Source organism: Kogia breviceps, chromosome 1 (assembly GCF_026419965.1).
Source record: "Kogia breviceps isolate mKogBre1 chromosome 1, mKogBre1 haplotype 1, whole genome shotgun sequence".
In the NCBI taxonomy this organism is placed as follows: Eukaryota; Metazoa; Chordata; class Mammalia; order Artiodactyla; family Physeteridae; genus Kogia; species Kogia breviceps.
The window spans coordinates 198415493-198441081 of record NC_081310.1 but is presented as its reverse complement, the minus strand read 5'-3'; the positions used below and the strand labels follow the sequence as shown (position 1 = coordinate 198441081).

Genomic DNA, 25589 nt, shown 5'->3' with positions numbered 1-25589 from the left:
TCCCGGAGGGGAGGGACGTGCCAAGAAGAGCAGCGAGAAAGGTCTGCGGCCCCGACGCCCCCGCCGACGCACACGCTGCCTGCAGGCCGGGAAGCCCTTCTCAAAGGATCTGGACACTAACCTCACCAGGTCCTCGTGGGTGGGAGCGGAGCATGTCCCCCGGATGGTAAAAGGGGGTTTGTGCCTAAACCCAAAGGGCCAGAAATACAAACTTCCTTTTTTAAAAACAAAAAAAGTTACTTACTAAAAAAAATTATTTGTCCAAAACAGGTCCTAATTGGGAACCCGATGCAACCGGTGACTTTACTCCAGGACTCGGCCAGCCCAGTGAGCTCTCGCGGCCCGGGACACAGGGTGGCACGCAGCCAACCCCAAGGCAGAGCAACCTTCCCACATCGGTTGGCGCCAAGCTCGGGCCCCCAGACAAACCTTCCACGTGGGAGAGGACGCTCTTCCACTTTGGTGAGTTTTACTATGAAATCTTTCAGATACACGCAGACCAATTACAACTGGGCAGCCACCCACGAGGCCACGCGGGCTTGGAACAGGTACACGGTGCGCACTGCACCCCCGCTGCGCCCTCAGCGCCCTGCCCGTCCGCCCCAGGGAGCCCCTCCTGAACTCGTGGTCACCGTGCCCCGCTTTTCTTCACCATTCTCCCCTCTTTGGGTCTTGAAGCGACCCACAGTGTTGGTTCTGCCTTCTTGGATCATCACCTGAAAGCCACAGCCCCACGCGTCTCTTCCCACATCTGCTGGGAGGCGAGCCCCGCCACTGCACCCTCATCCCCGGCAGCTGTGCCCTTGACACTCCTGCCGGAATTTCACTGCCGCGCCGGGACTTCAACTCTACAGTGACCGACCATGTATTTAGCTGTCGTGCACACAGACACACACACAGACATACTCTCCTTAGCCCTCTCTGCGCAGCAGGACCAGAAGCAAGGGCACCCCGGTCGTAATGAGCAGCCAGACTTTTAGCTTCTAAACACCATTCGCCACGAAAAGAAGCCCCAGATAAACAGCTGATTCCAGAAATGGAGCAGGAAATGTAAGGTGACTCTGGAACATCCTGTGTGCCAGGCACGAAGGAAGTGCTCCAAGAATGACAGGGACATGGCAGAAGGACACGGGGGCCGGCGTGAAGCCGAAGCCACCGGCGGACCAGGGACAATAAGAGCAGCAAAACAAAGAAAGACGGACACAAATTACAACCCACTGAACGAAACAGGAATTCATGGTCCCTAACGGTGACAAACAAATTTCAGGGATGAACGGATGAAGGCAAAGCGCTGCCTCACTTAGAACGTGGAGGGAATGATGAAATCTGGAAGTCACCAATGGGCAGCCGTCATGCAAGAATCATCAGTGAAGAAACTTTAAAAAGACTGTCTCTGTGTGTACAACTGGGTCACTCTGCTGTACAGCAGAGCCCGGCACGACACTGTAAATCAACTGTACTTCAGTTTAAAAAAAAAAAAAAAGAAGCATCAGAGGATATGAAAACTAGCAGCAGGGCTTCCCTGGTGGCGCAGTGGTTGAGAATCCGCCTGCCGATGCAGGAGACACGGGTTCGTGCCCTGGTCCGGGAAGATCCCACATGCCGCGGAGCAACTAAGCCCGTGAGCCATGGCCGCCAGGCCTGCGCGTCCGGAGCCTGTGCTCCGCAATGGGAGAGGCCACAACAGTGAGAGGCCCGCATACCGCAAAAAAAAAAAAAAAAAAAAAGAAAAAAAAAACTAGCAGCAGAAGTTGAATGAGGAGCAGGATATTTACAGAGCCTGAGTATCTCCCGACAAAAAAACCTACCCATTACTTTCTAATTATCAACTATAAAATACTTCTTAGTTAATTTTGCATTGAAGGAGCCCGGCAGACACCAGCTTAACCAAATAAGAGAGTTAAACTAACATCACTGGTAATAGAGCAAATCAACATTGTGTCCCTCCCAATAAGAGGTTCTGAGAAGAACATAGCAAAACGTCTGTGCTTTTCCTGCCCTGAATGCACGGCCTGAAGCCACCGACGGGCAAACACCAGACAAACCCAGACTAAGCGGCAGGTAGCAGAAATGACCTGTGCACTTCAAAAGTACCAAGGCCGTGAGAGGCCAGGAAAGCTAGGGCAGGACCACCCGACGCACCATGGGACCCTGGGTGGGCGAGGGATCCAGTGTTGGGACACTTGGTAAAGTGCAAGCGGGGCCTGTGATGAGATTGTGTCAGTGCCAATTTGCTGATTTCTCCGGTTCTACTGTGGTTATGGAGCAGAGTGTCCTTATTTGCAGGACATATGAGCTCTAAGTTTCATGGAACAATGGTGCAGTTTGTCCATAACTTATTCTCAAATTGTTCAGAAAAAAATAAGGATAAATATAGATACAGAATGATAAGGCCAATGTAAAATGTCAAAAACTGGGAAATCTGGGTAAATAATTCATGAGAACTCTTTGCACTATTCTTATAACTTCTGTCTAAGTTTGAGAACATTTCAAAATAAAGAGTTGGTTAAAAAAAAAAAAAAGGCACAGGCGCTGTCTTGAAAGGTATGGCCGTGGCCAGAGAGAGGACAGCTTTACAGCCCAGTGCCTGCCACACAGCAAATATAAAACCACGAGTTCATAATAAGACCCCCCCCCAAAACTGACCATCTTTGGATGTTCCCAGGGCAGAACTCATTATTTTTACAATTGATAAATAAAGGGAAAGAACCCAACATTTATCCTGACCCTCCGGTATTAAGTATCAATATATTCAGGGTAACCAAACGGCTGATGGGGGAAAGCTCTCGTTTACAGAAGAGTCACAGCTAGTAAGTACGAGAACAGTGAGAGGATTTCACCGCTCTCCGCCTGGTGGGATAATGGATGCGGGCGGCGCATCCCTAGCGGACACGTCGGCTGCCGTAAATAGCCACCCGCCGTGGCCTCTGCACGTGAAGCCAGCGTCCCCACAGACCGAGCATCGAGGACAGCGGGCCCCAACTCCCACAGACCGACCGTGATAAGACGGGTGACCAGCGTAGACTAGACATCGGGCCGTCCTGAGGATTTGTTACTAACTTGGGAGCAGTGATGTCACGTAGCCGGGTTTTTTGGTTTTTGTTTTAAGTCCTTATCTGTTAGAGATACACGCTGAATAAGATATCTGGGATTTGTTTTAAAACTCCAAACTCACGTGAGGAAAAACGTTATTAGCCTCTCAGATTTCATTTAGAGCCCTAAATAAAGAGGCGACATATCCCTTAGACAAAGGCAAAGCTGCGGCTCCACATTTAAATGAAACACAACAAATCTCCCCCGAGGATGGGGCTGCGGACACAGGGCTGCCAGGCCCTCAGTCTGCGACTGCACGGAGATCCGTCCCGGGTCGGGCGGAGGGTAAAAGAGTTTCCGTTTTTACTTTCAACCTCCTACAAAAGGCATCTGTCTACCAAACAAACGAACAACAACAAGAAAACTTCAGAAATTCCTACAAAACGACAGTGTCCCAAGCTCCCCTAAGGACGTCCCACCGGCAGGCAGGGGGCTGAAAAGTGTGCCCTGCAAACAAGCCGCCCCTGACGTGGCAGTGGGACTGAGTCCTATTCACCAGAAGCAGCAAACAGCAGAACCCACGACGCGCTTCCCCTGGTCCTCGCACGAGACCCCTAGCCGGCACTGCAAGACCTCGGAACACCGGGTGGGCGGCCTGCCCCCTACCTTGGCGTGTTTGCTGGGCATCGTGCTGGACCTACGGGGGGACCCAGCGTCCGTGTCCTTCTCGAGTCTCAGCTCAGCAGAGGCCTGTGCGAAACCAGGGAGCCCCCGGGTCATGAGACGGAGGTCCAGGGGGACAGGCACTCCTTCCTGCCAGTGGGGCCTCTACCTGTAGGAACGGCTGCCGCCCTGGGCCCAGGGCTCTGGGGTCTCGTTTACGCTCAGAGTGAACCCTACGCGGCTGCTGTTCTTAAGCGGCCCACAGCCCCAAAGAGGAAGCGGAGGCCATGTGAGCTGGGGTGGGGGGTGGGGGGGGTCAGGTCCCGTAACCCAGCTCCACCCGAAGCCAGAGGTCTGACACCTTCATCACGGTCCTGATGACCTCTTGCCCCAAAAGAGCATCCAAAGAGCCTGCACTGAAACCTGTGAGCCTCTCACGCCCGTCTCAGTGATGGCCACTGCCCTACAGAGCTGACCTCACAAGGTCAGGACCAAACGCGCACGCCGCGTCCGCCCTACCAGGGCACACGCTCTCGCTCGCACCCTGATGTGAAACCCCAGAGGCTCTGCGGTTCACGTCGGGGAGCAAACGCTAAATGAGAAGCGGGCAAACAGCAGGAACTGGGGAGTTTAGGAAACACTAGCTCTTCTGAGGTTTAAGAACGGCTCTTTTACCAATTCGGCAAAGAGAATGAAGAGGAGGTGGTCCAGCCTTCCCTGAGCCCAGGTGAACCACGGGGTCGCTGGGCACAGCGTAGGTGCCGGGACGTGTGGAGGGGCAGGTGGGGCGGGGGACGGCCGAAGGCTAACGCTCCCACCGCACGGGAGGAGGCCCCCACCTCCCACGTTCCTCGGCAAATGGGCTTCCCCGGTGCCCAGCCAGCCCCCTCGGCACGGGAAGAAGGGCCTTCCCCACCTGCGCCGAGGCCTGCGGACCCGCAGAGAAGGTCTGGAACTTGAAGGGGATGTGGACCATCTCCCGGGGGCGTAGGAAGAGCTGGGGGTCCAGGCTGCCCCGCGGGTGGAACATGTCCTCCTCCAGGGGCGTGTGCAGGCCGGCCAGCTCTTTGAAGTACCGCCACTCCCGGGCGTCCAGGATGAGGCTGGAGGGAGGGGAGACGGCGCTGGGCACCACGTCCTTCCCGGTCGGTGCCAGGACCCGCGAGGGCGAAACCAGCTCGGCTTTCGGGCGGGGCCGGGGGCCCGAGGGGGCGCCCCGCCCTCCCACCTGAGCTCAGCGCTGTCGATCGCGATGGTCACGGTGTGCTGCGTGTTGTCGGGGTTCCTGAGAGCGAACTCGAAGAACTCGGCGGTGCCCAGCGTGGCACGGATGGTGTGCCGCGTGGTGATGGCCATGCTCAGCGCGCTGGCGATGCTCTCGGCCTTGGTGCGCTCCCGGTAGGCGGCGATGAGCTGCAGGTCCCGAGCGTGCTGGGCTCGGATGCTCTGCTGGGCCTGCGGACACAGGGGCCGAAGCGGGGCCGCCGTCCCGGGGCGCCCTGCTGTTTGGGGGCTGTTCTCTGGCCCCTTCCCCACCCGCCCCAAACACCACATCTCCTTGGAATCACCACCGACACGGGGTCAGGTGAGACTGGCCACCTACAGCCCCGGGGGTCAGGCAATGGGGCTGCCCATCTGCAGCACCCCGGCTTCCCCCTGTGCACAGGTGATGTCCCCGTGGAAGGCGGGCTCTGCCCGCATGCCCCCGAGACGCCAACCACCCACCTGGGCACAGTGGGAATTAAGAGCAGAAGCTACCGATAAAAGAGGAAAGAATGGTCCCCAAACTAAGGCGGGTGACCGGCTCACCGGCCAGGCCTCCGGCGTGACAGCGGGAGTCCTGTCTACCAGCAGAGTCCCCAGGAGGGGCTGTGGCCGGGCCTGACTGACCGCGAGCTGGGCCCGGGTCCAGACCCAGGCACGCGGCCTTGGTGGGCTCGGCGTGGGTCCTTCTTCATCCACCCCCTTCTTCCAATGCCTTATGTCTCAATGCGCTTGGCCACCCCAGGTGTGTTCTACAGGCTGGGGACAGGCTTATCTTTCTCGGGTGCCTTGCAGTAAAAAGTGAGGCCCGTCGGAGGCTGCTTTGCAAGCCCAAGACCTAGAAGGCATGCCCACGTGCTAGGGAGGCGGCTGGGCGCTGAGGGCCTCCAAAACCAAGGAGGCCCAGGCATCTGAAGGCCTTCGGACTCTAACTCAGAAGGTGAGGACCAACTCTGACCTCTCACTTCAATTGTTTTGGAGACTGACTTTGCAGTATCTAAAACTTTGGCCTTTCCCCAGCAAGAGAATTGAAGCTGAGCCTTTAGTTTCTCCCTGGGGATTTAAAAACGGGAGGGTGGTCATGTTGACATCTGAGGCCTCCCTATGAGGGCATTTTATGGTCAGAGCTTCTCAACGGGATGGAGCCTCTACCAGGCTGGGCTGGGCAGCACGGCCAGATATGGTTTAGGGTGAGAAACAGACAGAGCTCGGCTTTTCAACCTCGACTTGAGACAGCGGCTTGTTCTGACCTGCCAGGGACACAACCTGTACTGCCCACCAGTTAGAGGGCCTGGGACGAGGGCTCTAGGGGACAGGCCACATGGAGGTGGGCACAGGACTGGCCTGTCAGACTGACCACCCGGGCGGGCACCTTGACGGCCACGCCCTGGTTCTCCGTAGGTCTGGGGGGTAAAAGCCACAGGCCGAGACAGTGTGGCCCCAGGGCATCAGGTGCCCACACGGCCCCTGGCCAGGTGGAGAGGCTGGAAAGAAGGATCCACCCGTGGGGGTCACCTGGCATGACCCAGACTGCATGAGGCTGCCGTTAACCGCAGGCTCAGCCTCGTACAGACGCGAGCCAATCCTCCAGCAACAGCTTTACCGATGACTAGAGCCACCAGTAAAACAGAGCTGATGTTCTGGTCTCTTTCTGCCATAGACCTCTCTTCTTTCTTAATTCGAAACCCATGCAGGCAAAGGTGATGACATGTATTGGACCCCTCAGACCCCAAGAGGCAGCAATTCGCACTGTGGTCCCGTGACAGGTCCAGGGATGGGCAGGGAGACCCGTGGGCCACGTGCTGGCATTTCTGGAAAGTAAAGTCCTCTCTTCCGTGGCACTTGGCATGTTTTGACAACACGGAACTTGGGACTAGTGCCACCGATTTGCTAGCATGAGGGGCAATTCCAGAGCTGCTGGGGTGTCCCTGTAGAGGGGACGCAGAGGAGAGGGGGCGCAGGGACTGGCCGCTGCCGCTAGGGCAGCCGCCGTCCTGAGCACTGCACACAGGTTAAGCCGAGTGACCCTCACAGGGAGGCTGTGACTGTCCCAGGGCACCGCAGGGATTCCAAAGCAGGTGTCAGCCCCACACTCTGTGCTCCTGGCCCCAGGCTCACCACCTCCCCCAGGAAGCCCCGAGACCCTCAGCCTCCCTCGAATCTGACCATCAGGGAGAGAAAGCTGCACCCCAGCTGCCCTCGGCCTCCCCACCCCCCCGCACAAGAGGTCACACACGGTTCCACACACTCATCACGCGTGTGCAGGGCCAGCCGGGACACAGCTCCTGTCGACTCTCTTCCCAAGGAGCCACTGATTTCATAGAATTCCCGTCCCTTCTTCAAAGAAGGCTGAGAAAGCTCTGGAAGGGAGAGAGAGACTACCGCATATCTGATACATCAAGTTACTTTCACCTCAAAATTCTCCAGGGCTACGAACCCAGGAAATCATTTCAATTTAGCAGAAATTTTTCTTGTATTTGGAAATCCAATTACTTCCAAATTCGCGGCTGTATTCAAAATGAGGGTTCTGAGCTGTCGATTTCTCTATTAGAACATATCAGGGCTTCCCTAGTGGCACAGTGGTTAAGAATCCGCCTACCAATGCAGGGGACACGGGTTCGATCCCTGGTCCGGGAAGATCCCACATGCCGTGGAGCAACTAAGCCCGTGCACCACAACTACTGAGCTTGTGCTCTAGAGCCCGCGAGCCACAACTACTGAGCCCGTGTGCCGCAACTACTGAAGCCCGCACGCCTAGAGCCCGTGCTCCGCAACGAGAAGCCACCGCAATGAGAAGCCCGTGCACCGCAACCAAGAGTAGCCCCCGCTCGCCTCAACTAGAGAAAGCCCGCACGCAGCAACGAAGACCCAACACAGCCAAAAATAAATAAAACGAACATATCAAATAAGAGGAAACCAGCCAAATTAATCATAATAACAATGCTGCTAACAACAACACCGGCAGCTGTCGGACTGAGGACTTGCCGTGTGCAGGGCCCAACCTCCCGGACACGGGAACCGCTTGTGTCCCCCCACCAGGTGGCAGATGGCAGGGCCTCAGAGGCTGCAGAGGAGGGGGCAGCCTGGGTGCCCCGTGGCCGGGGAGGAGGCCTGCCCCAAGCCCAGCCCACGGCCGGCCTCCCCCCAAGGCGTCCTCACAGCCACAGCACTGCTCCGGGGCCAGCAAGACTCTGCCGCCCTCTGCCCGGGGACCCGCTGCTCCAGCCGGCAGTCTGGGTCCCTCCCACTGTGTTCTGCGCCTCCCCCCACCAAGTGGACTGAATGGTCTTTCGCTTGTTGGTTTATTTCTGTCTCCCTCCCTCCACGGCCCCCCTGAGGGTGGGTCCTTGCCCACCTCTGTGAGCACCAGGGGAAGGCTGGCCACTGCCTGTGTCTGCCAGGCCATGGGCACAGGCCTGGCCCCTGAGAAGGACGGCGTCGGTTCAGACACCCGGTGCCTCAATGTAAAGGATCCTAAAGCCCCTGCGGCTTCCTTATCCCGTAAACTCCCATTTCTTAGGGTCTGATTTAGATTTTTAGTCTAAGGTGGGAATTCTTCTGGCAAGATCGATCAGTCGGACGACCCGTGATATAAAAGTTTTCATGGCTCTGCTCCCCAAACCTGGGGAGCCCTCAGAATCCCCGTCAGAGCTTTCTTAAAAGCCTAGGCTCCGGGCTTCCCTGGTGGCGCAGTGGTTGAGAGTCCGCCTGCCGATGCAGGGGACACGGGTTCGTGCCCCGGTCCGGGAAGATCCCACATGCCGCGGAGCGGCTGGGCCCGTGAGCCGTGGCCGCTGAGCCTGCGCGTCCGGAGCCTGCGCTCCGCAACGGGAGAGGCCACCGCAGTGAGAGGCCCGCGTGCCGAAAAAAAAAAAAAAAAAAAAAAAAAAAAAAAAAAAAAAAAGCCTAGGCTCCAAGGACACTCCCCGCAACCAACGGAGGGGAGCCCAGGAGTCAGCTTTTATCCAAAGCGCGCCGGTAATTCTGGCCTGAAAACTCCCCTCGGTGGCTGAGAGGTCGGGTCTCATGTTCTGTAACCGGGACGCTGCAGGAAGACGAGAGAGCCCGCAGGCAAGGGGAGGGAGGGGACCGGGCCGAGCCTCACCAGTGCGCCCAGCCTGCAGGGGCCAGGCTCCGCCCCGCGCTCCCGCAGGTGCACAGCCCTCATGCGCTCCAGCTTGCGCCTGCGCACGGCGTCCCCCTCGCGGCCGGCGCCCTGGGGCCGCCGGGCCCCCTGCCACGGGGGCGTGAAGAGCAGGGCGGCCAGCTCACTGTCCACGTCGGCCAGCTTCTGCGCTTGGACCACATTTTTCACTGCTGGAAGGTTCAAAGAGAGGGCCAGAGGTTACAGGTCAGAGTTTACGTTCTCTAAGCAGCCACGGCTCCACGCCCTCCAGAGCCAAGCCTCAAGCTTTTCATAAACCCTCAGAGGCTGGTAAAGGTGGAAATGACGCACCCTGCCCTCCACGGCATCCCTCCCTTACCAGCCTCTCACATAGAAGGGATTCTGTCTCGGTGCTTAGATACAAATGTATGAGTGCCCACTAGGGGGTCTGCTAGGGAAAAGGTCAGCGTTGCAGAAGCTCAGGCTCTCAGGATTCTCCAGACGCCGTCGCCCAGGACCGCGCCCCTGCTCACCTGCAGCCCCCCCAGCGAGCACCCCCGATGCCCAGCACACCGTCTGGGCTCTCAGGCACGCTGTCCTGTCAGGTCCTCAAACCCACCCTGGGTGCGGGTTATCAGGAGGCCCGAGCTCAGATCAGGAATCGGGGGCTCCAATGAGTTGTGCCCTGAGGCCCCGGGCCAGCCGGGGTGGGTGGGGCCCAGAGCTTCTCCTCTCTGCACCCGGCTGCCTCTGGCTGGCTGGGCCCCCAGAGCACCATCTACTCTGGGGCTCTGCTCGAAGCCTAGACCCACAGGAAAGCTGTGTAGCCGACAAACAGAAGCCAGGATAGGCCAGGCCCCGGCAGGCAGGAGAGCTATTTTCTCCCTCCTGTCACTGGCTGTGCCACTGGCATGCACACGTGGCACATGCCGCGTCACAAGCTGACACGTGAGATTACCGGACGATCGGTAAACCCAGCACGGGCGGCAGGTGAGAGGGAGCATCCCAACTCAGCATCCTGTCCTTCCTTCAGGCACCCCCAGAACCACGGGAAGTAACGGCGAGCCTGAACTCCGCCGGCTGGGCCCCACTCCCTGTCGACTCCCTGTCGAGCATCTCCGCCTCATGCTGAAGTGCTCCACGTGGCGGCGAAGCAGCTTCCCCTCACTCGCCGCCTCTCCTTCCATCACACGTAAACGAGTGCTACTTCCAGGTTCTTCGGGTGCCATGAGATGGTACAGACATCTCAAGTGGCCACCCCGAAAGAGCACTCTCTGTGTGTCTGGGGTCCAGCTCCATGGGAACGGGAGCTCCAACCTGCATCGGGCTCAAGCAGCCCGAGGCCCCCGGTCCCAAGTGGAGGGGCCAGGGTGGGAGACGAGCAAGGCTGGGGGGTGATCAGCTGGCTTGTGTGTTCAGACTGCATCACCCCGACCGTGTGGGACCACACTGCCGAAGCCAGGAAGCACCTTGCGAAACTCCGCACAACTTCCCGCTTCCAGAGCCTCGCCCGGGGGTTGGAGACGTGGCTTTGGGTGGAGTGCCCGGCCCTCTGGTTCTGACCAAAATAGGGACTGACTCCAGAGGCTCTGGATCCCTCAGCAAACCCTCACTGTCACAACTCCCTGCGCGGTCCGGAGGAGCCCCCGACCTGCCGGGCCCCGGGCCATGGGTTTTACAAATCCTCTCGTACCTGTCCCTGAGCGTGGGGGGGTGGGGATGGGAGGCACTCCCTGCTCCGTGGAGCCAGCTCTCCATCCATCCTCTTGGTGGCCAAAGGGACCAGCTGGGGATGGGGAGGCACTGGCCCCAAAGCAGGAAACCCAGATTCTAGTCCAAGTTCACGACCCTTAACCACACAACCGGCCATGTCACCTGACCTCTGTGTCTCAGTTTTTTCAACATTAAAATGAGGAAGCTGGTCCGGAACAGACGCTCAGCCTGCCGGGCTCACGCAGCATGGACCCCTTTGAGCATCTGAATGTACCCGGGCCGCTCTCCCAGGGAAAACGTACGAGGACCCATAAAGTTTGGGCTGGAGTTTCAGGGGACTCGTGGGATTCTGGAGACCTTCCAAGACGGCACCAAAGGCCTCCCAATCCTGACCCCCCGCAGCTCTGGAATTCCCAGCCAGGACACAGGTTCAAGACTAACAAAGTCAAGGGCCAGCAACACAAGACGCTCATGGCAGTTTCCCATCCACAGGAGACGACCTGCAACCTCTGGGGGCTGCTCCTCAAAGGGCACCTCCCACTTTTCATTCCAATGACAAGTATTTTACATTCAGGTCTGGGGGGGTCATTTGAAAGGGGGCGGAAAAACTTCCGTCCGCCAAGTAACACCGACGGCTCCCCAGGGACCAGCCTAGAGAGTGCTGGGCTGACGAACGCGGTGACTCGACGTGGCCTGCAGGTCACTGAGCTGGAGGCGGAGCCACGGCTCGGGCCCCCAGATCCAGAGGGCGGAGCCCCACGACACAGGCACACGCACGCACGTACACGCACGTAAACGCACGCACGTAAACGCACGCACACACGTACACGCGGCCCTCCGCCTCTCGCTCTGCCCCACCGCCCGCCCACCGCCCCGAGCACAACCCCCAGCCCCCGCCCGTAGGCCCCTCGGTCTCTCCACTCACATCTGGGAGCCCCGGGCGTGAGAAGGCCACCTCCCGAGAAGCCGGTGGCTCTGTCATTCGAGATGACCCGTGACCTGGAAGGTGGCAGTGAGCTGGGACTCCCCACTCTCCGTTCACACAAGTGACCTGAACGAAAAACACCCCCCGCCCCGCACGAGACATAAATACCAGAACAGAGGCGATGACACTCGCCCGGATCCCCGCCCACACCCCACTTTCCACTCTCAGGTCGGAGTTCGTTTTGCAGCAGAGAAACGGCCGGGGGGCAGAGGCCCGTTTCCCTCGAGCTCCCTGCTCTGCAGGTCCACACTCTCCTCCGTCAGAGCAGCAGTCTGCTTTCCCACCACGAGTCGGGGCTCGAGACGCTCCGGGCAGGTCTCCGGGGGACCCGGCCCCGGGCTCTGGGATGGTCGCAGACGCTCCCGTCAGGCCCTCGAGTGTCGTGCTGTTCCAAGAAGGCCTTTGTGCCCTTCTGCAAACGTCAGCGCCCAAACACGCCTCGGGGGAGACACCCTGAGAGCCCCGGTGCCTGACCGTGAGCCGGGGGTCAGGGCAGCCTGCCCTCCCCAGGGAGGCCCCACGGGAGACCTGCAGATACAGTGGCAGCGGAGCTCCCAGGGGAGCCGTGGTCACACGCACAGCCAGGATCACGGGGTCAAAGAAAGGAAAGGGGCTCTTGGGATCTCTAAATGATGAATGACCCCGTAAAGCCTCAGAAGAGGCTGGCAAAAGGACAGCGTCAAAAAGCCCGCCTGAGCCGAGAAGCCGCCAAGCACGAGGACGGCCCTCTCCCACGGAGTCACAGGAGACCTGGGCGTGGGTGACAGATGCCTGGATCCGCGGCCTCGCACTTGACCGTGGCTGTGAATGCGGAGGCGGGGCCCCATCCGGGCAGGCGCCGACCCTGCCTCTGTCACCCTGAAGGCCCACACAGCATCACCCCATCTGCTGGCCCGCGCCTGGCGCTCGCTGCAGAACAAAAGCCACGACACTTTTTTTTTGTTCAAGAACTGCAGAAGTACAGAGGAAAGCACAGTGCGGCCGCGTCGTACACGTGTGCTGCGCGCGGGCATCCGTCCTCTGCCTCACAGCCTCCCAGGCTGGGTATCTCAGGCCCCCTCCCACGAGCTTATCTCTCTCTTGCAGGCAACGTGTGAAAATGACAATTTAAGATAACGCATAATGGAGCTAATCTTTCTTCTGAAGATAAGATTTTAAAACCTGGAGTCACTGCACGTTTGTGGGCTGGTGAATTAAAAATAAAAATAACCAACACAACCTTGGAAGCAGAATGCTTCTAGCAACTCCCCTCAGTCGTAGGAGCTTTTGAATAACGTCTGCTTCTCCCACACAGCTCATTTATTTCTCCAGAACCTAATTGAGTTTTGCCGTTTCCATACTGCCTGTTTTCCAGGCTGCCTTGGATCCTACATTTGTAAACAAGGGAGCAGAAGCCTCAGACCTGGCTTAATGAGCTCCGCGCTCACGCCTGCTCTTCCGTCCCAGCCCCGCCTGCTCCGTGCTGTCGGCACAGGTGGAAATGGCCCATGGGGCTCAAGGCCTAAGATCAGGCTGGGTGGTAAGGAATGGAAAATTCCCCAATAAAACGACAGAGAGGTTTGAGTCCAGGAACCCCAGGTGGCTTGGTGTGTCCTGCTTTCAGTCCTTCCTCAGTCCCCTCGAGGGGGATGGAGTGGGCTTGTCTGTCACTAGCCCCACGAGGGCTCACACTGGCCTCTGCCCTGAGGCAGGCACAGGCAGGCATGCCCGGCCTAACGTCCCCTGTCCCATCAGGGTCCTCAGTGGAGCCCCCAGAATGTCCAGGCAGGACCATCCCAGCCAGCCCCAGCCCCAGCCTCCTGCCCACATGGAAGGAGTACTGAGGCTTCCTCGGCGTCTCCAACGAGCAGCTCTTGGGACACCATGCGGCGTGAGGTCAGGGTGCTCGGCTATGAAAAGCACGTCCCTCGGCCCCTCTGTGCCCAAGCTGGGCGGTGCGCAAGCTTAGGAACAGTTCTCTCTTGTCTCCTCCACAATGAGGCAGTGCTATGCGCTGAAACTCCAGATGAAACTCTCTCCCGAAGCCCGTCATCTTATTTGAGGATCGTCACAGCGATGCCCCATGGATAGTACCGGAAATAAAATGTGGGCAAGACGGAGACAGCTAGTAATACCAAACCCCGACCAGAAATCAGGAACACCAAACAACCAGTGCCAGGGAAGGCTCACTGGTCAAGGGCAGATGCTCGGTGGTCAAGGACAGATGCTCGGTGGTCAAGGACAGACGCTCGATGGTCAAGGACAGACGCTCAGTGGTGAAGGACAGATGCTCAGTGGTCAAGGGCAGACGCTCAGTGGTGAAGGACAGTTGCCTAGTGGTCAAGGGCAGATGCTCAGTGGTCAAGGACAGATGCTCAGTGGTCAAGGACAGACGCTCAGTGGTGAAGGACAGTTGCCTAGTGGTCAAGGGCAGATGCTCAGTGGTGAAGGACAGATGCTCAGTGGTGAAGGACAGTTGCCTAGTGGTCAAGGACAGATGCTCAGTGGTGAAGGACAGATGCCTAGTGGTCAAGGGCAGATGCTCAGGGGTGAAGGACAGATGCCTAGTGGTCAAGGGCAGATGCTCAGGGGTGAAGGACAGATGCCTAGTGGTCAAGGGCAGATGCTCAGGGGTGAAGGACAGATGCTCAGTGGTCAAGGGCAGATGCTCAGTGGTCAAGGACAGACGCTCAGTGGTGAAGGACAGATGCCTAGTGGTCAAGGGCAGACGCTCAGGGGTGAAGGACAGTTGCCTAGTGGTCAAGGGCAGATGCTCAGGGGTGAAGGACAGATGCTCAGTGGTCAAGGGCAGACGCTCAGGGGTGAAGGACAGACGCTCAGTGGTCAAGGGCAGATGCTCAGTGGTGAAGGACAGATGCCTAGTGGTCAAGGGCAGATGCTCAGGGGTGAAGGACAGACGCTCAGTGGTCAAGGGCAGATGCTCAAGGGTGAAGGACAGATGCCTAGTGGTGAAGGACAGATGCCTAGTGGTCAAGGGCAGACGCTCAGGGGTGAAGGACAGTTGCCTAGTGGTCAAGGGCAGATGCTCAGGGGTGAAGGACAGATGCTCAGTGGTCAAGGGCAGACGCTCAGGGGTGAAGGACAGACGCTCAGTGGTCAAGGGCAGACGCTCAGTGGTGAAGGACAGATGCCTAGTGGTCAAGGGCAGATGCTCAGTGGTGAAGGACAGACGCTCAGTGGTCAAGGGCAGATGCTCAGGGGTGAAGGACAGATGCTCAGTGGTCAAGGGCAGATGCTCAGGGGTGAAGGACAGATGCCTAGTGGTCAAGGGCAGATGCTCAGGGGTGAAGGACAGATGCTCAGTGGTCAAGGAAGATGCTCAGTGGTGAAGGACAGATGCCTAGTGGTCAAGGGCAGATGCTCAGGGGTGAAGGACAGATGCTCAGTGGTCAAGGGCAGACGCTCAGGGGTGAAGGACAGATGCCTAGTGGTCAAGGGCAGATGCTCAGGGGTGAAGGACAGACGCTCAGTGGTCAAGGACAGATGCTCAGTGGTGAAGGACAGACGCTCAGTGGTCAAGGGCAGACGCTCAGGGGTGAAGGACAGATGCCTAGTGGTCAAGGGCAGATGCTCAGTGGTGAAGGACAGACGCTCAGTGGTCAAGGGCAGACGCTCAGGGGTGAAGGACAGATGCCTAGTGGTCAAGGGCAGATGCTCAGGGGTGAAGGACAGATGCTCAGTGGTGAAGGACAGTTGCTCAGCAGTCAAGGGCATACTTAGTAGTCAAGCTAATGAGAGCTCTTCTGAATTCCTACTGAGTGCTGATGCCCACGATGTGACCACTGTCCCGAGGGCGCTCACGCCCCAGACGGGAAGAAGAGTAGCCACCCAGGAACAAAAGCAAAGCTGCCAGGGACTCTTACCCACGTTGGCCAAGGTCAGGTGCAGCCGGCCCTTCACCACCGTGTGGACGTTGATGGGCTTGACGCAGCCAAACCTGGTCACGTCTCCACTCACCACCATGGTGTCCTGTTCGTGCTCGGTTGCCACGACCTCAAGCTCATGCGAGACTTGAACGGCTGGGCGCCCTTGGCGGAGGAGGTGCTGCGGAAGAGAAAGGACCGGTCAGAGGGTGGCCGAGGCCGGGGCTATCTGCTTCTGAAACCCCAAGTGCCTGCTGTCGGGTCTTTCCCCCCAGTCCTTAACAAAGTGCATCCTGATTCACCCACTGAGCAAACCCCAGGGAGGCACAAGTGGGCCTGGCAGCCACCCGCGTGGAGCTCCCTGCGCACAGAGAAGATGAGAACACGGCCCAGAACAAGGGGGGATGCTGAGGAAGGCCAGCTCCGCGTCGGCGGGAGCCCCGAGGAGCCTCCACTGGGCCCCTCCGGACGAACATGTGCCTCCAGGCGGGGGTGGGGCGCGCCAGGCCCGGGCGGGACCCAGGGGGCCTCAGTGTGGCAGAAAGGCGGGCAGCAGGTCCGAGGAGGGGCCGCGGGGCGGACGGAGCTGGGTCAAGGGGGTCCTTTCCGACCCCACTCTTCTCTGCTAATCAAGGTTAACCCTTCGCAACTCTCCTGAGCCCGAGAGCGAGTGGGGCCGGCCGGGAGGGAGGGCTGGGCCCCTTCTGGGGGGCGCGGGCACGTCTCCAGGCCTCCTGACTGTCACACGTAAATGGGGGCGCGGGGCCAGGTTCAGGTCCTGCTTCTGGAATTCTGGCCCTGTCCCTCCAGCACTTGTCCTCTGTCTGTCTCTGGGGCGGACACGCCCAGACCAGGTCCCTCCTGAGCGGGTCTGGGGCCTCCGGCTCCGGAGACCCTGCTTGCTCGGCAGCGCTTGTCCACGTAACGCCAACACGTTCGCGGTCCAGGAGCCTCGGCAGCCAGACGGGGTGAAGACCCCTCCAGAGGGTGGCCAGTCAAGGCAAGAAGCGACGCCCGGCTGCCCCAGGAGCCGTGATGCCGATAAAAACAGGGTATCGCGTCTCACCTAGGAAACTGCAGAGGTTTTTGTTTCCCACCCTGTAAAGGGTGGGAAAGCAGGCGCCTTGGTCATCTTCCGGGAAGAGCGCCGGGCCGGGCCCCTGGGCCCCCTGCCCGAGGCTCCACATTTGCACACCCGTGACTCGGAAACGCGGCTTTGGGGCGTTCTCGTTTGGGGAGAAGATGATGGAGTCAGACCTGGGCTGAAAGCCCGGTCCCAGCACGACCCGGGGCTTCGGCTTCATTGCTGGACACGGGGATCAGGGCCGGGCCAAGGACACCGCAGCAGAGCGGGGGCGGGCGGGGGGGCGCCAACCAGGCACCGCCAGCGACCACCGCGAGACCCCAGCGGTGCTGGCGCTGTCACCGCTCAGGAAATGAGCTGGGGAGGTGAGCCAGCGTGACTCCAAGATGTCCCCTGCAGTGTCTCCACCAGGAAAAGGCGCTTAGATGTCCAACAACGGAGGACAGTGTGACGAGCCGTGATGCGTCCGGAAACGCAGGCGATATCCACAGAAGGCCACGTAAGCACCTTGACAGCTCAGGACCTGGACTTACACAAATTTTCCATCTTTTCTACATAGATGTTAAAGTGAAGACTTGCTTATTTTTAAAAAGTAAAATTCCATTTTATTTAAACCAATTCCGTGTCAGTAAACCTGACAGCACTTGTTGAAGGGGCTCTTGGCGGAGGATGAGATCAAATAACGCCTCCATTCCCTTGGCTCGGCCCTCCCTCCCCTCGCCCCGCCCCGCCCCTCCTTCTATTCATCCATTCTCAGCCATGCCCTACCCACGGTGGCCTAGGACTGTGCTGGGGACGGGTCAGCGGCCACCCCATTCCCACCCTCCATGACATCACTGGCCAGTGAAGGAGACAGACAAGCAATATCCATGACGACCTCGGGGGGCTGAGGAATGAGAACATCAGCCGACACCTGCTGAGTCCTCACCAGCTGTGACCCCGCCCCATAACTCTTTGCCCCCCGCCCCCGGCTCCTTCCACTGTCCTGAGGGCCTCAGCCCCTCGGGGAAGGGCCCTGAGCCCCGGTGGACGGGACAGTTACAGCCCGGGTCAGCCACCAGAGGAAGGGAGGGACGGAGGAGCAGGCGGCCCCCAGAGGACGGGGAGCACGGGGCCACCGCGGAACAGGAGCCACGAGATCCTCGCGGGCCGGGGTGCTGAGGGGCAAAGGGGGAACGGGACCAGATCTGCGGGCCTCCGGGACCAGCCGCGCAAGGCTCAGGAAGGGAAACCAAGGGGGCCCGTGGCTGGAATCCAGAGGGAAACAGCTGTGTGGGATGAAGGAAAAGTGAATGAAGGTCAGAGAGATTCCAGAGCTGCAGCGACGGCGCTGTATCCTCTCCCCCGTCCACTTCAAGGCAGGGAGGAAAACTCTCGGGACAGCCTGTCGGCAAGTGGATGCGGCCCAGTGCCTGGCCCAGAGGCCGCCACGTGACCCCACGTTGACCCGCTGGGGTCCTGGTCACGTGAAAGGGAAGGTCTGGGGAGAAACCCTGGGAAGAAAATTGAATTCATGCATGGACTTCAGTTTTAGAATACGACGAGAACGGGAAGCACAGTTAGAAAACGAATTAGCTTCTGATTCTAGTTAGAATGAGAGAAGCACAATTCGTGGAACTGAGAACAGGCATCAGGAAACATTTCCCACCCCATCATTCATTCACCCTGTCCTCCGTCCCGAGGGCACACCTCTGATGGGCCGGCCAGGCTCTTGGGGAACAAGGCCGACCCCGAGCTGCTCTCAGGGAACATCCATCCTCACCGCCAAGCGAGCAGAGGTGCCGTCACCTGGTGGGTCGGCTCACAGGAGGACCTGATAACTGGGCAGATGTAACCTAGCATGATCGAGCTTAGACTCTGTGAACATCCTTTCCTTTGGGGAAGGAGAGGACTCGGCGGTGTTCTGAATTTGTGAACCAAGAAGCCAGGCCCCTGGACAACGCCCAGAGCTGGGCGATGGCCCACGCTGCCCGGCGACAGACCTCACAGAAAGGACCGCGGGGAAACGCTACCTTCATCTGAACGGCGGCGGATCCGACGAGAAGCAGGGAGTCTCCGTCCCAGATGTCGATTTGCAGGGTCTGCGTGGCCAGGTAGCGGGCGAACCAGCGCTGCTCCCCGGGTCTCAGGAATCCAGGGTCCACCAGGTACTTCAGCTGAAAGCCCGGAGACCCTGTGAAAAGAGGCCCCCAATGCCCCCAGAAGTAATTGGAATCATTTATCATCTTTGCACTTGGAGGAGTTTCTGCTCTGGTCATGATGACTAATTTCTGCTTCTGTCAGAGTTACAGCTTAATAAATACATTAATCAAAACACTATAAAATATCCAAATTAACAACGTGAAGAGTGGTGTCCAGAAGACTACGTTTCTTTCCAATGTATACAATAAGCTCCTCCCCAAATCAGACTGATGTTTTTTTACCAAGTCCTAGTGAAACAGTCTATGCTGGATAAGGACAGATGCCCCGACGGGGCCGGCCAGGGAATATGAGTCTGGGCGCACAGGATTTAGGGAGAAAGGCTGTCTACATCTTCTGTCAAAACCGGGTGGTCACCAGATAAAGAAGATGCAGTACATATACACAGTGGAATACTACTCAGCCATAAAAAGAGGATGAAATAATGCCATTTGCAGCAACATGGATGGACCTAGAGATGGTCAGACTAAGTGAAGTAAGTCAGATGGAGAAAGACAAATATCATATAATAACACTCATATGTGGAATCTAAAATATGACACCAATGAACTTATCTTCAAAACAGACACAGACTCACAGACACAGAGAACAGACTTTGTGGTTGTCCAGGGGGAGGAGGAGGGTGGGAGAGGGACAGAGTGGGAGTTTGGGGTTAGCGGATGCAAACTATTATATACAGAATAGATAAACAACAGGGTCCTAGTGTAGAGCACAGGGAACTATAGTCAATATTCTGTGACAAACCGTAATGGAAAAGAATATGAAAAAGAACATATACATGTATAACTGAATCACTTTGCTGTACAGCAGCAATTAACACAACATCGTACATCAACTCTACTCCAATAAATTTTTTTAGAAACCGGGGCATTCACACACAGGCGCGTGGAGAGCTCAGACTGAGACGGAGCTCAGCACACGGTGCTTAGGCCACCCCGATGCCTCCCGCCCCCAACACGCCCAGGAGCCCCACAGAAGCACAGGCCTCTCCAAGGTCGCTCCTGGTGCCAGGCTCATCACTGCGAGACAGGAGCCGGACTGCGGCCCCCGCCTTCACCTTCGCGAAGTGGCACCACCATTAATCCTAAATTGGCAAAGATGTCATTGAAGTCACCATTAGTTAAAGCGCAGGGACAGTGATGCAGGGGAAATGCACTGAGAACATTTCTGCCCTTTCCATCAATAATACAACAGTATTTACGTGGCCCCGCTGAGCAGAGCGCTAACGCCGGGGAGGAAGGAGGATGTTTGCTCGGCAGCCCAGGCGGCCCCGGGCAGGCTGAGACCCTCGCCCCGCGGGTGCCCACACGGCGCCCTCTCCGCTGTCCTCAAGGCCAGGACAGGGCGGCGACGGGAGCAGTGAGGCAGGTCAGGACGGGACCCACAGCTCGGGGCGCTGAGGAGGAGCGCGCGGGGAGGGCCCCCGGCGGGCCCAGGGGATACGGGGCAAGGACCGGCGGGGCCCCGGCTTCCGCCGCAGCCGGAGCGCTGCCAGAAGCACCCTCCAGGGTGGAGGGGCGGGGGGAGCCGCACAGAGGCCACGGAGGGGCTGGGAATGACGTCACGCACGGCGGGCCAGGCCCCGGCGTCCCAGCCTGAGCGCTCAGACCGAGTCGCAGGGCCGGTGGAGGCCAAGGTCATGCGCCACCCCAGCCCCCAACGGCCAGCTCTGAGAGGTAAGCGGCCTGCGGCACCCGAGGAGTCTCCCGACACCCACCCTGAGGCTGGCTCATCCAGGCGCAGTGAGGGCTGGGATGAATGAGGACCGGGGAGTGAGGAAGGTCAGGCTCACAGCACCGACGGCAGCGCCCACCTGCTGGGTCCCGCTGGGCCGCAAGGAAGGGACAGCAGGAGATGCCGGCCAGGCTGCTGGCTCCAGGATGCAGGCGGGCGTGGACTGCGTGGGGCGACCTCCCAAATGACACCCACAGACACCCTTCCCCGGGCGCCCTTCCCACTCAGCCCCAACACCTCCAGCCCACAGAGCCTCCACCCAGACTTGCACTCGCGCCTGATCGCGGTATGTCCCAGCTGGACCCCGCGTCTTCCTCCCCAGCCAGCTCCCCGTTGCGTCACCCCAGGGTGCCGCGCGGCACCGCGTCCTCCCGACGCCCTGGCTGGGCTCCATCATCACCACATCCCGTCAGCTGCCGGGTCCCCTCAATACGACCATTCATTCACACGCGGCAAATGTGCCAGAGCCTGTGTGGGGTCGTGTGGGAGAACAGGATGGACGGGGTCCCTGCCCTGATGGAGCTCACGGTCTCGGCGGGGGACACTCTGAGCCCAGAGCTGACAGTGTGCTGAGTGTCGCACACGGGGGCCATCCTGGTCTGGGCACAGTCCAAGGCCCCTCGTGCCGGACCCTCCCAATTCCTCCCCACTGTGGGCTTGGACCCCTTTGCTCCTGTCTGGCTAAGACAACCGACTCCTCAGTGGCCTTCCCTGAGGTCCAGGCTCTCCACAGTCCATCCCATGGCACTGTCGAAGCATCCACAAAAGGAATCCCACGTCGTCTCCATCCCACTCAAAAACCTGCGGTGGCGCTGACCACTGACTCCTGGGGGTAGTGGCACCACCCTCAGGCTCCCCGGCTCACCTCCCTCACCCCCTCACAGACGCCGCCCAGCCCAGCTGGGGTCCCTGCTGCACCTCAGTCCTGCCCCACCGCCACGGTCAGGTCTGGCAGCTGCTCTGCCTCCAGCTGGACGGTCCTCCCCCACCCTTCTTCTCAATCTCCACCCCTCCTTCAGGACAAACACCTCTTGCTCTGTGGAGGCAGCCACAACTCCTCTGATGACAAACACTTTATAACACTACAGTCTACAATGCATGATGAATGCATAACAGCTTGGAGTATCTATGCACCAAATAACAAAGCAGAAATCCAGAGGTGTAAGAAGAAACAGATGCAAACACAATGACAGTGGAGACCCAACAACCGCTTTCCTTTCAAGGCAGGTCAAGTGGCCCATAAATAAGTAAGGATACAGAGGACCAGACCAGCTAATCCACAAGGCAGAGCGTATGCATACACATACAACATGGTACCCCAATAACAGAGAATATATCTTTTCAAGTATATTTGGAACATTAATAAAAATTTACTGTCTATTTCACCACAAAGAAAACCTAAATATGCGCCTTAAAGTAGAAATATTACAAATAATATTCTCTGATCACAATGCAACAAACTAGAAATTGGAAAAAATTTTTTAAAACAATTCACTTATTCTTAAATAATTCTGTGTCAAAGGGAAAACACGATCAAAACAGATTTTCTAGAATAACAATAATGAAAATACTACTTAGCAGAATCACCAAAACATAAAGCAATAATCAAAGGAAAATTCATAGCCTTCAATACTTTATATCCACAAGAACAAAAGAATTAAAATAAATGAATTAAGCAACTCAAACAAATGAGGAAACTAATAATAGAGAATACCAAAAAGAAAGCAGAAGGGGGGTAATAATAAAGAGAAATACAAAATCTAATTGATTAAAAGACAAGAAAAACCTACTTAAGGTTCCTCTCTCTTTCATCTGTGAACTTCTCCAGAACCCCAGATAGAACCTAACAAGTTCACATAGAAACTAAACCAGCAAGAATGTCTGGAGAACCGTGCAAAAAATAATAGCGAAACACCTCTGATCAAAGAGCACGACCTGCGTGTGTAGACAGACAGTCTCATGAAGAGTCTGGTGAACTGCAGCCCGCAGGCCAACCCAGCTGTGAGCCAAGAATGGCTTTTACGTTTTCGAAGGTTGTGAAAACAAAAGTCAAAAAAAGAAGAAAATGATTACACAGAGATCATATGTGAACCCAGAAAGTCTAAAATATTTATGATCTGGCCCTTAACAGAAATCCGTTTGCCAACCTCTAGTCTAATGGAACAAGCAAGAAAATCCAGAATTACACCCAAGTAATAAAAAAAAGTTTGCTATATGATAAGGGTGGCTCTCAAGTCACTGGGGAAAAAGAACAACATTTTAATAAATAGTACTGGGTCAACTGGATAGACATTTGGAAAAAGATAAAACTGATCCATATCTGCCATCACACAGCAGGATAAACTACATAGAGATCAGAAATCTAAATGTAAAAAATGAAACCTGTAAATCTTAGAAGAAACCATGCACGAATCTCTTGCTGAGCTGGGGAGGAGAAAGCATTTGCATCTATGACTCACGAATCTAGAAGCAATAAAAGACTGACACATTAGACTACACGAAAGTAACACCTTTACATAGCAAAACCCATCATAAGCAAAGCAAAAAGACAAATGACAAAGGAGGAAGCATATTTGCAGTGTATATCACAGGCAACAGCTAATCTTCCTAATACAGTTCCCAAAAAGAGGACAAAATAGATGAAAAATCTGATAGAGAAATGGAAAAAGATATGAAGTTTGCAGACAAAGACAAAAGATGCTCAACTTCACTCATTACAAGAGAAATGCACACGAAAACGTCACTAAGATCTATCTCGCATCAATCAGAATGTAACAGCCTATTTTGTGGAGGAGGCCAAAAGACCTCAGGCTAACAGAGAGGAGGTGGTGGTGGTGCTGTCTATCAACACCACTGAAGCCGTTTATCCTATAATCCTACTGCCAGCCATCTGCCCTGAAACATACCTCCGTGCACAGAAAACACGGGAAACACAAGGTTACTCATTGCTGCATTATCTGAAATAGCAGAACCCCGGAAAGACCCACATCCCCATCCGTAGGATGATGGTTAAATAAACCACAGAAGATGCACCCAATGTAGGACGATGCAGCTGTAAAAACAATGCAGACGCTTTCCACATGCAGTGGAGCTCAGGATGGAAAGTTAACTGAAAATAGCACGGTGAAAAAGTGTATTTGGTATGCCACCTACTGAATAAGGAAAAAACAAAAAATAAAAACGTAAATATTTGCTTAAGCCAGAAACTAGAAACCGGGTCACCCCCAGGCCGGTGAGCGGGTGGGGACTGTCTAGAGGGGTGAGGGTCAAAGGGAGCCTTGAGTGCTCCTTCAGCTACGGTTTTATGTTTGGGGCCACGTAAATACTCCAATCAAAGAGGAAAGAAAGCAAATGTGAAATTGAAAGCAAACTGAAACCAACAAATTCGATTGAACATCAAATAGGCAACACAACTCTGTAGAGAAAAGAATGAACTCAAGGGCTTTGGGCCACACTCACTCACTCTACATCCTCGGTGGGACACAGCCCAGGACCAGAAGAACACAAAGAAGTCTGAGCTTTTGTCAGCCATGTATCGTTAGTATTCAAACCAGCGGTATAATGTTGAAAATACACTGTGTAAATTATAAGGGAAAGTAAATAAGTAAGTATATCATCAGGAAAAACGACTTTCGGTTTAAGAGGAAAGAGATACAAATAAAATATTTTAGGGAAAAACCTCTACATTTAAATTAGAAATATCAAGGTGAACTCATGTTTTAATATACATGCCCCAGGTCTGCCCAGGGAAAGGCCTAGAAGCAGCTGAGACCCCGATCAAAAGCGCCCGGATCGTGATCTTTAGAAAGCACTCCCAGTGGGGGCCCAGGCTCCTGGGAGAAACGGGTGACCAGATCTGAGGCAGAAAAAGCAAAGGCGAGGGCTTCCCTGGCGGCGCAGTGGTTGAGAGTCCGCCTGCCGAGGCAGGGGACGCGGGTTCGTGCCCCGGTCTGGGAAGATCCCACGTGCCGCGGAGCGGCTGGGCCCGTGAGCCGTGGCCGCTGAGCCTGCGCGTCCGGAGCCTGTGCTCCACAAGGGGAGAGGCCACAACAGTGAGAGGCCCACGTACAGGGAAAAAAAAAAAAAAAAAAAGCACAAGGCGAGCCTGGACACCTTTGCTCCAGGAAGGGAGGACCTGCCCAAAGTCCAACCAGAGCGTGTCAACAGACTCAGGCCAAGCCGAAGGGCTACAGCTGGCCAAAGACGAAACAAAGAGCTAGGATATACAAAACCTGAACTGTCACTATCCGAGTAACTACTACAGTAAGTTCTTACTCTGAAAATTAGAAATAAAAGGGAAAGTATTTAACATTTGTTCTGCCTTTTTTGGAGAACATATATGTAGTTCACTCCTGGTTGATGAGAGAAAGTCTCTTTTTATAGAAGAATGCCAGCTCATAAAGGGAGACCAAATGATAGCATTAGAAGAATTACCATTTTGAAAGCTCCATTTAAATAGCTGATCCAGACAAAGCACAGCCAAGGATGCTAGGACAGTAGGTGAAGGGCTGTAGGGGTCGAATATTCACACGAAACCCAAGAACAGCCCCAAGAAGTCTTCCAAGTGCAAAGGGGGAAGCGCCCTTCTCTTCCCACTGGAGACACCTGGGGCGGGTGCCCCTACCAAGTGCTCACACTGGCACCCGCACGGTGACACGGCCTGACCTCGGCGCCTCCGATGGGAGGCGCGGGCAGCACGCGGCCTCAACCGTGAAGAGTTCACACCAAATCCAGGATGAGGCTGAGGCCTCAGCCGCTCCCCCCAGTGGAGAACTACTGAAGACGAACGAGGTAGACAACCAGGTGAGGAAACAAGCAGACACACGGAATGTGGGACGTTCTACAACTCGCTCGGTCTCTTCAAACAGGCACCAACACTGGACAAAGAATGCAGGGGACCAGCCTCAATGAAGAGAGACTGAACCCATGATTACAGATAATACATGG

General features: G+C 56.5%; 1 protein-coding gene across 2 annotated transcripts in view; it reads right to left on the bottom strand.

Annotated features, from left to right (window-relative positions):
• Positions 1-25589, bottom strand: part of NPHP4 (nephrocystin 4) — a 142669-nt gene that overhangs the window by 5208 nt on the left and 111872 nt on the right. Inside the window, exons 17-23 of one of the 2 annotated variants that reach the window (XM_067018657.1) lie at positions 18722-18882; positions 15626-15806; positions 11703-11828; positions 9065-9276; positions 4925-5151; positions 4613-4799; positions 3700-3783 (exon numbers count right to left, since the gene is read on the bottom strand). In XM_067018657.1, the coding sequence (XP_066874758.1) occupies positions 3700-3783; positions 4613-4799; positions 4925-5151; positions 9065-9276; positions 11703-11828; positions 15626-15806; positions 18722-18882 (1178 nt within the window). The remainder of the gene's footprint in view (positions 1-3699; positions 3784-4612; positions 4800-4924; positions 5152-9064; positions 9277-11702; positions 11829-15625; positions 15807-18721; positions 18883-25589) is intronic. The other variant, XM_059039299.2, reaches the window with a different exon arrangement.